At 34.6% G+C, this 12856-nt stretch overlaps 1 protein-coding gene and 1 long non-coding RNA gene across 2 annotated transcripts; both read left to right on the top strand.

Annotated features, from left to right (window-relative positions):
• Positions 1-744: 744 nt before the first annotated feature.
• On the top strand, positions 745-2375 carry LOC144999605 (uncharacterized). Its single transcript, XR_013660925.1, has 4 exons — positions 745-1238; positions 1334-1422; positions 1771-1939; positions 2019-2375. It is a non-coding gene; the product is annotated as an uncharacterized LOC144999605 (long non-coding RNA).
• A 5641-nt stretch (positions 2376-8016) lies between these two features.
• LOC145008499 (disease resistance protein RUN1-like) lies at positions 8017-11136 on the top strand. Its single transcript, XM_078967094.1, has 4 exons — positions 8017-8982; positions 9077-9400; positions 9478-9936; positions 10471-11136. The coding sequence occupies exons 1-4, from the start codon at positions 8017-8019 to the stop codon at positions 11134-11136; spliced, it is 2415 nt and encodes an 804-aa protein (XP_078823220.1).
• Positions 11137-12856: the final 1720 nt, after the last annotated feature.

Raw genomic sequence — 12856 nt, 5'->3', positions numbered from 1 at the left:
AGTGAATCTCTAAGCTAGATTACAATCAGCAACTTCAGGTTACAATTACCATAGAGATCCGATTATAGTTTTTCTAAGAATGAGAGATTAAACATAAATGTAACAAAGTGGGTTCAATCAAAGAGTTTGATGCAGAATCAATGTGCTGATGCCCTGCTTATGTTATAGAAGAGTCCAAGTGTTGATACCCTTGGCGGGAAATGGTGACAGGATGGCGATCAGGTTCGGTGAAGCTCCGATTCATGTGAATCCGTTTTCAGTCCTGTGAAGCTCCAAAATCGATACATTTTTCAACGATGAATCCATCTTTATTAGGGGGAAACTGATATATTTTAGGAGTTTAAGAAAAGAAAACAAGAAACACGAAGAAAGATAAATTGATCCAAACCATCTTCATATGGTTAATCCATCTTCATTTGGGGCAAATTAGAGATGAAGATGAGGTTTGGATTAAGATTTAGACTTTGATTGAATTTAGTGTACCCATCATCTCCTTCGTCCCTCAGTTGTTTGTGCTTACCCCTCATACTAAAAAATCGACGACGTCAAGAGAAAAGGAAATGGTTGGTAGTCATTTGGGCCATATAAGACCTGGTTTATAAAAAAAAAGGGACATATTATGGAATTACTAGGTTTTGTAAATGGGGGATTATATGACCCGGTTTAAGGTATGGAACCGGGATATATGACTAAACTAAACAACCCGGTTTCTAATGATACAACTGACACTTTTAGCTGTAAAATCATATGACCCGTTTTTTGTAAATAAAACTGTGTTCTATGGCTATGGGGCATAATGACATATGAATTTTTGATATCCCGCCACCAAGTATTGATATCTAGCCTATCAATTTTATATATTTCGATATCCCGCTATTTGAGTCGGTATACCAGTTCAAAGCTTTTCTTTGCGACAACTACTACTGAAGCATAGAAAGTTAGGAACCACCAAACCCTAATACTCTAAAACAATGTGAATTCGAAGCTTTATCTCCGCTATTTTCACTAGAGGCACACTAATCGATTTCCCCAATACTGATATCAACACTATTGAGGTATAATTTCGTCTAAAACTCATTCTTTATGCATATAAATTTTTGGAATCTATTTAGATGATTTGATTCATCGATCCTCTATTTTGTGTCTAAATCTACACCCAATCATGAGCCAACATACGAGATGGCACACAACGTGTATGAAAAGCTTGAAGTTGAGTTCAATTCAAGAATAAGGGAAAGGTAAAGTTGAATCCACTAATTAAACTATCACGAATTTCATTTTTTTAAACATGGTATACTTCCATGAGTTCAATTATTGGCTATTGGTTCACTAGGTGCTACAAATTTGATCTGCATGGACCCAAATCAACTTTTGTGGGAGACTTAGAAGTCAAGATCACGGAGTGCCTCAGAAACAACCTTGGTAGGCATATCCAGTAGTTTTACGAGGATAAGATTGGTACACTTAGTGACCAACCCTTTATGCATGTTTGGAGTTTATATATTTTTTTCAATCTAAAGGTACATCTATAAATCTCTTCGGTCAATGTGATAACAAAATACTGTTATTATGAAATATGAAATAATTAGATCTATTTACATGAGAACCTAGCATTTATGTTTAAAATGCCTCATCTTAATGAGGAATCACTGCAAGAATATCATGAATTAGAGGTTTGTTATATGGAAACAGGTGCTTTATATAGATGCTATACATTCTATGACTTTTTGCCACCTGTAAAACTTTTTTATTCTCTTGTACCGAATACAGTCATCAATGCAGGAAAACAAAAGGTGTGTGGTGGAATTGACCATGGAGAATTAGATATGATTAACCTGCAATCCTAAACCCTAACAACAAACAATTGTCACAAATTGTTGAAGATGATCCCTTAAAGGAGTTTGAATTTCGACAATACCTAATTGCATCTCAAGCTAAGGTTATTTAAATAATCTTTGATGTGTTTGTTTGTTAATAACTTAATGTGGATTTATTGAATGTTTATTTTCTTTTCACAGCTAAAATGTCGATTTTAGTTTGCATAAAGACGATATTCATTCATAGTTAGCTTTTCGAGAGTGTTTTTCCCTTTTGTATGAGAGAAGTTTATCCCTGAAATCAATTCCCAATGAGATTGAGAAGGCAACATCAAGCATTTAGCCATTACATAAAGTTTTCATCAATAAACTTAGGATTTTGAATTCACACAGAGTCTGATCTTTGGCAAATTGATGGAGATTAGCTACTTTGTCGGTAAATGCATTAGATGTTTTTTTGGAATAGGTAAACGTATTAGATGTTTTTTTAGAATAGGTAAATGTATTAGATGTTTTTTTAGAATAGGTAAATGTATTGGATTATTATTATACATTTATATTTTGAATTCATATTATTAAAGATGTATTTTCTTTTTTACTTTGAGCAGAAAAAAAAGAAGGATTTGTTTTTTAATCTATTGTATTTAAAAAAAAAACTCAAATTCTGTCAGTAAAAGGTAGTAAAAGGTATTGAGTTTATAGATTTGGAATAAAATATTAACAAAAAATGTAAAAATAGTTAAAAGATCAGGTTGTATATATTATGAAAAGGTATGAAAACAAACAAGCTTTGGAATAATAGAACAGGAGAACCGGACTACATGGTGACAAGAAAATGCTTCTGCTTAGCGTGGAAGTAGGGATGAGCATTTTTTCCCAAAATCCCGATCCTATATCGGAACCGATACTAGTACCAAAAACCGGTACCATTCCCGGTACTGATACCGGTGATGTTAATTCGGTTCGGTAATCGGGATTGATTTTTGACCAAATTCGGTTTTTGAGAAATCGGGAACGGTACGGGTCGGTACCGGTTCTGTCCCACGCTCATCCCTATGTGGAAGGACCCATTTTTATACGTAAGAACCGGGGTATATTACATTAATAAGTCCCGATTTTTTAACCGGGTTCTATAACCTTTTTCACAAAGGACTCGCCCCATAAACGACCTGGTTGAAAACCGGGTTCTTTTAATCTTTTAACCGGGTTTTTTAACACATTTTGTTGTAGTGAGTGGTTGGTTTCGTCAGTGTCAAGCAGTTGTGAGGTATTGTCAACAATAATGGTTTTCTAGGGTTTTAGTGTTGTTTACAGGAATAAAAAAGTGGAAAGAAAAGTGGGTATACGATTCTGGTCTCTTGAGAGTAGACCTGACAATTGCAGACACGAATATACGAATCCGTGAAAGACACGACACGACACAAATATACGACACAAATTCCTTTTGAAATTTGAGATAAAGCTTATTTCACATTATGTAATCATATCATGTCAAATTCGTAGGTGACACGTTTTCATTATACGAATACACGAATTGCCAGGTCTATGAGAGAGAGAGATGTCATATTTATTATTAATAAATCTTTAAATTAAATAGAAAAAATATATAAAAAAAATATCAAAATGACATTTTAGTCTTTTCAATTTACTAAGAGGCCGAAACCACGATCAAAGTTGCTCACAAAAACCATTGATCCAAAAAAATTATGATTTGAACTAAATGAATACCACATTTACCATTTTTAGAGTTTTGTCTTTGTTTTACTAAAAACAAACTTGTGTATTACACGAGTTTATTAAAAATAAAAAATTTAATATCAATATTTAAACATTAAACATTTTATAAAATAATTGAAAAAAGAAAGTAAATCAATAGATTTATAACATTTATGTAAATTTATTTTCAAATTAATAAAATTATAATATTATATGAAAATACAATGAAAATCTCAAAAAATGATAAATGGAAAATTTTAAAAAAAAAAAAAAAAACAAAAAAGATCGTGTGACAAAATGAAAAAGAAAATATTTATTTATTATAGAATATTAGAGAAATACTCACCGCTCCTATTGTCTATGTAGCTATTACCTTTTTATGAATATGGTTCATTAGTTTTAAATTTATGTCTTTTCCATCCTTTAGACTACTTTTAGTCGCGTTCTAGTCCCCCACTTCAGCAAATCCGTCGCTATTCGCTCCATTCTGTGGCCTCCAAGTTGACCCCTGCCCTTCTTTGTGGCCCTCTTCGTTGACCGCCGCGGACTCCATCGCCCCCCTCCTCCTTGTTTGCGCCACCGAGAGCATGGCGTTTCTACAATGACCCAATACAATGAGGCATCAGGCAAACATTCTTTAACAATACAAATCAGTATCACATATTTGATTTTTAATTCTAATCATGGGTCCTATTTTGTTTTGGTACTGCCATCAATTGATTTTTTCTCAATCTTATCGGGTTTAATTGCTTTTTGATTTTGTTTCTTCCGCGTCATTTTTTTTTTCTGAATTCTTTTTAGCGATTTTTAGTATCTGGTGCAGGAATCAGGATGGGGGTGTGGATTAAGTCGTGGAGTTATTTCTTGGAGCCGGTGTGGTTACAGTCAGTGGTACGAGAATACAATAAAGACAAGTTGTGGTTATGTTATGCAATTTTCGTATTCTTACAGTTCAACACATATCAACGCATGATCAAATAGCTAATATCTTCACAAAGCCACTGCCAACTCCAAGATTTGTATCTCTTTGATCCGAGCTGCAGGTTATTCCCCATCCTTAGCATGCAGGGGCGTATTAGACATAATTACAATAATATAGACTAGAGGGTCTTTATATGTAATTGTTAGTATATATATATATATATATATATATATATATATATATATATATATATATACCCCTAATACGTTTAATCAATACAATATATAATTCTCGGCTCTTCACCCACCCACACATACTTGCAGGTGAACAATGTTCTTGTCTTCTGATTACACATACCTTTTTTTCCTTCTCATGTTCATTTGTTTCTCCACACAGGTTGCTTGTCTTCTTTGTTAAACCATATCTTTAATTCAGCACACAAGCTTTCCTTCAACTCACACAGATCGGTCTTGAAACTCTATCACACAGAATCCTGGTTTTGAACTCGGCTCACGTAGAGCGTTGATAAGCTCATACAGAGCTCTGTGGGTCACATAGAACCTCTGATGATCCCACGAGCCTAGGGCTCTGATACCAAATGTAGGTTCAGCCCCTACAACTTGTGAACAGATAAGAAAAAAACAAACATGTATGTTATGACACTGATGTACACGAGAAGAAAAAAGAAAGAACAGATGAAGGCTTGTCTTGTTTTTATTCCATGTATGTTATGAAGCTGATGTACACGAGAAGAAAAAAGAAAGAACAGATAAAGGCTTGTCTTGTTTTTATTCTGGACTTATAAGCAACTATTTTAATCAAAAGCAAATGGCTATAAATAGCCTACAAAACCCAACTGAAATAAAAAATTCCAAGCTAAAAACTAGTCACTACTTTTAAAGAATAGAACACTCTCATGACCTTGTACACCAACTTCCTTGTCGGTATTGACCTTGATTGAATTTACCACGCTTGGTTCTCTCTTCCAATCCTCTTTTGACAATAAAATCTTGTTTTGATTTTGATCATTATCACCTTCATCAAGAGCTTTAGTTCTCTCTTCAAATGCCTTCAACCTCCCCACAACTTCCCCATGTAACATGTTCTCTATCTTCGATAGATCCAACAATTTACAATAATTTCTTAGGAACCGAATTTAGAAACATTTTTACGACTGTGTCATCTTCCAAGCTAGACCCAAGAATCTTGAATTTTTAACAATCTCATTAAGTTTTCCCAAAAACTCATCAATCGTGTTACCCTCTTTCATATTCAACATATCTAGCTCGGTTCTAAGTGTTTGATCTCTTGCTTTTTGAACTCTTTCATCTTCCAAATACCGCACATGAAGAGTTTCGCACACATGTTTTGCATCCTTATTCTTAACCACTTGAAGCAATATATCTTTAGGTAGAGTTTGAAACACAAATAATCTTGCTATTAGATTTTTCATTGCCTCAACTGCTCTTCCCGTTCCGGATCAACCGCTTCCCATAAAACATAAGCCTGTAGGATCATCGACTCCACCATAATCGACCAACTTGTAGAGCTTGTAGCTGTTAACTTGGGGCATTGCAATGGGATACTTTGGCTGGTCAAAGGTACAACCTGACTTGATCCACCTGGATTTGTTGCTGGCATTGTCCATAACTTGATTCTTTCTTCTCGTAAAGTACCAACGGATCACACAGATCTAGGTGATTTTAGATCTTCTTTTCTTTCTTTAACCCACCCACCCACACTTGCAGGTGAACAATGTTCTCGTCTTTTGATCAAACTTATCCTTTTTTTTCTTCTCATGTTGATTTGTTTCTCCATATACAGATTAGCTTCACCACACATGCTGATTATCTTCTTGGTTCACCCAGAATCTTGATTCAGCACACAACCTTTCCTTCAACTCACACATATCGGTCTTCAAACTCTATCACACATATTCTGATGATCCCACCAGCCTAGGGCTCTGATACCAAATGTTGGTTCTGCCCCTACAACTCGTAAACAAATAAGAAAGAAACAAACATGTATGTTATGAAGCTGCTGTACACAAGAAGAAAAAAGAAAAACAGATGGAGTCTTTTCTTGTTTTTATTCTGGACTCAAAAGAAACTATATTATTCAAAAGCACACGGCTATAAATAGCCTACGAAACCTAAAAGAAATAAACAATACCAACCTAAAAACTAGTCACTACTCCTAAAGAATAGGATACTCCCATGACCCAATACACCTATTTTCACATCCATTGTACTCATTCACACACCCTTTCATGACCTTTTATTCAATTATAGATACAGTAAACAAAAACTAACCTTTTACCTATAATCCAAAATATCCGATGTCAAGATTACCCAACAGTATGAGTTACAAGTCCATACATTTAAAATCCTAAAAGAGTCAATAGTTTGACTCGGTCAAAAACCATGAGTTGCTGCTTGACTCATACGTAGTCGAATTAAGTCCTCAAAATGGTTTTTTAAAGAACCTAATGTTTGATTCAAGCAATGCTAATCACTTCATTAAGCATTAGCTTCTCCTGCTACTTCAACTTCTCTTTTTCAGTTTGGAATTTGGTTTTCACATTTCCTTAATCTCAATTTATTCTTCTACCTGCCACGTTTTGTTCGTCCACATGCCCTTCCAAAGGTAGGTAGCTAGGGGAAGGATTCTATTTTGACTACGGGTGAGAAAAAGACATACATAGGAGAAAAAATACTTAGAAAACTGAATGAGAAGAGTTTAAAGGCTAGAGGCCATGCATAACTTGGAATAAAATAAAATAGATTGGTGGTAGAAAATGTGTTTTTTTATGGAAACCTATAGGCAACCTAATTTGTAAATAAGTAAAGTGGCTGCAGGAGTTTCTTGGAATTGTTGACATAACAAAAATATAAGGTTTTTGTTGTATTTTAAATAAAAGTTAAGTTTTTTATAGACTAAGTTAAGTGGGTGACAAGTATTTATTTATCTACAATTTTAACTAATATATTACTGTAACCTGTCATGTTGTTTAGATTCTTGCAAAACCACATCAATACTCATGTTTGATGGACTTTTATTATACATTGGTGGCTCTGGTCTTATTATACATAAAAGTTTTGATCTTACACATCAGATAGTTATATGGTTTGAATTGCAAGTATGATGTAATTTTTATGTGAAACTTATCTTAAGAATACCTAATGTTAATATGATACATATATTCATAAACACATACATCCATACATGATACATACATATAGAAACACATACATGCATTCATCCATCGATTCATCCACACATTCATTCATATATACATAGATATTATTTGGATGTCTAGATAGATTAAATCACCAAATCTTGTATGTTAGTTTTTTGGATTGTGTTTTGTGGTTCTTACGAAAATCATTTTTCAGGCGAGAGACAAAGTTTATTGAAGAAGTTGTAAAGGACATCTATCGTACATTACGTATATCCTCAAGGATTCCTCTACCAAAACTTATTGGGATGGACTATTCCAAGGAATTCCTCACTTCATGGTTGAAAGATTCATCCTCACATAAGGCAGACATAGTCACTATTATGGGTATGGGCGGGATTGGGAAGACAACTTTAGCAAAATATGTCTATGGGTTACATTCTCATGAATTCGCCACAAGCAGCTTTATTGAGGATATTAGTAGGCCCTCTAACAAAAGATCAGGTGGGTTGCTTGCCTTACAAAAACAACTTTATGATGATATTTCAACATCAAAATCAAGTTCAACTCAAGTTCATGATGTTTTTACATACATCTCAATGATAGAGAATGTAGTAGCCCGTAAAAAGGTATTTATAGTTCTAGATGATATTGATCGTCTCGAACAGTTGGATGCATTACTCGGAAGCAAAGGTTTCCATACAGGAAGCAAAATAATAATAACAACAAAGGATGCATGGTTGATACAGAGTTGTGCGATGTTCAAAACAAACCTTAAACCCAAGCATGAAAAGCATTTGCTTAATGGCTTATATGAGATCGAATCAAGGGAACTTTTGTGCTTTCATGCATTCATCTGCAACTATCCCAAGGTAGGTTTTGAAGAGGTGTTAGAAAAGCTTGTGAAGTATTGTGAAGGGCATCCGTTGGCTCTTGAAGTTTTAGGCAAGTCTCTACATAATCGAGATGTAGCTTATTGGGAAGGGTATATAGAAGGCCTGAAGAAAGAGATGGGTTCCAATATCAATAATGTCCTGAGAATGAGTTTTGACACTTTATCATCCAATGATAAAGAATTATTTAAGCATATTGCTTGTTTCTTTGTTGGAATGGATAGAGATGTTACTCAAACAATATTAAAGGCGTGTGACATCGAAACAAGATCCGGAATCACCAATCTCACTGACCGATGTCTTCTTAGTATCGGATGGAGTAACAAACTAATGATGCATCAGTTGCTTCAAGAAATGGGAAAATTCGAAGTACATAAAGAATCACCTCAAAAGCCATGGGAACAAAGCAGATTATGGTGTCATGAGGAATCTTTCAAAGTGTTAAAACAAAAAAAGGTATGAGACCATATATATACTTGTTTAAAATATTCTTTCTTGTTTATATTCATGCTTATAATGCGTAATTCTTTTTGTGTCCCCTTATTCTTAGGGTACAGAAAATGTTCTAGGCCTCACTCTTGACATGAGAATGCTTGAAAAAGAGAAGTTATGTGGACCATTTGAGGTGAAAACAGATGCATTGAGCATGATGGACAATCTAATGCTACTACAACTCAATTATGTGCAAATCAGAGGGTCTTATGAGAATTTTCCAGAACAATTAAGATGGCTGGTGATGCATGGGTTTCCTTTAAAGTCTATTCCATCAAAACTGCCAATGAAGAATTTGGTTTCTCTTGACATGTCATACAGCAATATTGAATCATTTGGCGTTTGTTATAGCAATACACAACGACTTCAGAATTGGCAAAAGGTAACTAATATCCATTTATTATTCGTCCATGCTCAGTTGATGAAAATTACTAGAATTCTAACTTATATCCAATTCAGTGGTTATTTGAATCGTGCTCAAAAGACAAAAGGCTGCTTGGAACACTGAAGATTCTTAATTTAAGTTTCTGTGAAAAGCTTTCTAGTCTAGGAGGATTTGAAGAACTCCCTTTGCTTGAGAAGCTAATAGTTACAAATTGCATTGGTTTGGTTAAAGTATGTGAATCAATTGAGGCATGTGTTAAACTTGTTCTCATTGACCTGCGGTACTGCAGCAAACTTGAAAAACTTCCAAAAACCATAGGCATGTTAAAGAAGGTGAAAACTTTATTGCTAGATGGTTGTAATCTGTGTGAATCTCATATCGAGATTAGGAATACAGATTCATTGAAAATGCTCAAGGGTAACAGTATTGGCATAAACACAAAAACCTCTTCCTCTTCCGTTCTTGAAGCTATACCAAGTTATCGAAAGTTCTTTGCGACTTTTATACCAATATCTTTAGCATGCTTGTCACTTGTAAGTAATAATTTTTCAACTGAATCCTTTCCCGTTGACTTTAGTCGGCTATCTATGTTAAAGGATTTATATTTAGATGATAATCCTATTGTTTCCCTGCCAAATTGTGTGAAAAGCCTTCCTAGGCTAGAGAGACTTGATATGAGAAACTGTCTATCTCTTAGTTCACTTGAGCATCTTCAATATCCACCAAGAGAGTTGATCATCTATTTTGATTACAAGCCTTTGCCATAAAAAACTATATTTGATCTAGAAAAGTCCACACCTGATTTCACAATAGACTGGGAATCGTTAGAACCATCTTCATTTGAGTTCGAAGGTGTGATCAAAATCCAACCAATGGCAGGTGTAGCGGAAAGGGTGTTAGGTAGTTTGGGGTGGACTAATTTAGACTTCCTTAATGGAAGGCAAGTCCGAACTAATTTTTATTTCAGAGAATCAGAAGAATCTCAAATCCAGGTTTCCTCTAGTAAACATTAAGTCTTTAGCCACCTGTTGTGAATATGTGTATTAATGATATGGTGATTAATTTAGGTGGTTGTATTTGGCAGATGTATTATGAATTTGGCATATTCAGCACAATTTATGGGGGGGAAACAGATGCCGAATTGGATTCATTGTAGAAGCAAGGGGCCATCAATATCATTTACCATTCCATCATCTCCTTACAACTTCAGAGGATTGAATTTCTGCTATGTGCCGGGTTATCTATTTCCAAATCAGTTTGTTGATTTACCAATAATCAAAGTTAGTAATTTAACAAAGAATGGCACCTGGATATACAGACATTACATTGATGGTGCGAGTGTAGGTGGACAGGCACGGTCCCTGACATTGTTAAGCCATTGGATGTTTGGGATGAATGAGATGGAAGCTGGTGACCATGTTACTATTACAGTTACAGAGACCTATAATCAACTTACAAAGGAGTGTGGGGTGAGTTTAGTGTATGATGATGGAAACATGGATGAAGATGAAGATGGAGATAAAGGTGAAGATGAAGAGGAAGATGTGTTAGGTTATTACAAGTCATGGAATCACATCATTGGTGGAGATCTCACTGGATTTCAGTTAACATCCGGTGAATACATCCTAGATGCCTGGCAATTTATGCGGAATTCCGCTGAACTAAGAGTAGATCGCTATCATCCCTTCATTACAGGTGGTGCCAGCTTTAAAGGTAGAGATCCTTCTTCTTAGTTATATATTCTTTTATCATGTGTTATGTAGTACAATTCATTTAGTATTTGTTTCCAAACATATTTAACAATATCAATAATTAAGTTGTTAAAACAAGTTCCTCCACCAGCAATATATATGCTACAACTAGGGTTGTCAATGTCGGCCATGGGATTTTAATTGATTAAGCAAGATCTAATTGGAAGTATGGTTCAACTTCATTAGATAGTTAATTAAGTAGATCATGACCAAATCGACCCGTTTATGTTGATTTGATTTATTGACCTCAAAAATAAGAGTTTTCTCTTCTAAAGTATGACTATAGAAGCTCTAGTCTTGATTTGTAAACGGATCTACCCCAGATGGATGATGGACAGATCCAAGTATCGGTCCATCTAAATGGTCCATTTAATTTGTTGGATCAGTTGGCCAGGCTTCTATATGTTCGATCACATAAATATATTGGATTGGATCTAGATCAAAACCCACCATATTGAGAATCCTAGCTACAACTACCTCGTCAAAGCGGATATATGTGAATGATAATAAACTTATTATTTTTTATCTGCATGCAACAGAAGACGAAGTGCGCTTTAGAGCTTTAGCGCGAAGGAAGTACCACCTACTTGGCCATCACTCATGAATGTGAGGTATAATCTCTGACACCAAAAGCTTTTCTCAATAGATAAATTAAAGGCACATATACAACCAAACATGTTATCATAAAAGTTCTTAACTGATCCAGAGGAGTTATAACCTTGCAACGGTTGCTTGCAAATAACAACATGAAAACGTGAACACGTGCTCCTCGGTCCTCAGCTCTTCACATTCAAATAGCAAAGAAGAATGAGCGGTCCACGCAAAGGTCTCAGCGTACACACATTCATGAAAATGTAAAGGACGCCTTCGTTTGCGGTTTTGAATTAAATATTTTTTTATCTTCTAACAGTACTTTGGGGTTTTTTTAGATTTTAGTATGGGCTAAATACTGTTAAGTTTTGTCAATCATGTGATACTTTTGGTGATTACAATATTGGTTACTTTAGTTGTTTTTGAATTTAGAAATTTTTGGTATCTATAGAAAAAATAGAAGAGTTGTTCTAACAAAGTTTTTTTTTTTGAACTTTGAAACTAATATTTATAGTCATGACTTGTCTGTCTCTCTGCAGAGAAAGTTTTCGATATAGTTTATAAATAAGGACAGGGAACCTTCCAGATACACATATTCGAAAGCATTGAAACTTAATACTAAACATTCAAATTCAATACAAAGCTACACAAAGTTATAATACAAAACATTATACGTAGAATATCATATCATTCAAAGTTTAATACGAAACTGATTCTCGACCTTGAAAACTTCCAGATCATCATCCTCGTTATTCTTTTGTTAATACGCATCGTGTTCACCTTGAACCAAGTCGTTTTGGAAGTGCATCAATGGTGGGAGCCGCACGGCTGTTAATATATTATCATTCAATGAAAAGCTAGTTGGTAAAAGGTCAGTTAGTCAATGTCAATAGTTAGTTAGCTAATATTGTTACATTCAGCTTATGTTAGCAATAATGGTGCATCTTTAGTCTTGTATATATACAGAGCTTTTAATCGACATTGTAAATAATGAAGATAAACAACATTCTCTCATTTCTCTAATATGGTATAAGAGCAGGTGCTTCTGATTTGTGCATATTTTTCATTCCATCATTCCTGATTTCATCATACTTCAATTCTGGCTCTGTCT

The sequence above is a fragment of the Lactuca saligna genome, chromosome 1, assembly GCF_052625555.1.
Source record: "Lactuca saligna cultivar CGN05327 chromosome 1, ASM5262555v1, whole genome shotgun sequence".
NCBI classification, from domain to species: domain Eukaryota; kingdom Viridiplantae; phylum Streptophyta; class Magnoliopsida; order Asterales; family Asteraceae; genus Lactuca; species Lactuca saligna.
The sequence above is the reverse complement of the archived record's forward strand: the minus strand, read 5'-3'. Positions and strand labels throughout refer to the sequence as shown.

What these genes read in the sequence shown, in the direction of transcription:
- LOC145008499 (XM_078967094.1), top strand. Translation starts at nt 8,017, where the DNA reads ATGGGTATGGGCGGGATTGGGAAGACAACTTTAGCAAAATATGTCTAT. An exon ending in GACTTCAGAATTGGCAAAAG is followed by an intron (nt 9,401 to 9,477) that starts GTAACTAATATC and finishes TATCCAATTCAG; the next exon opens with TGGTTATTTGAATCGTGCTC. An exon ending in CTTTAGCATGCTTGTCACTT is followed by an intron (nt 9,937 to 10,470) that starts GTAAGTAATAAT and finishes TGATTAATTTAG; the next exon opens with GTGGTTGTATTTGGCAGATG.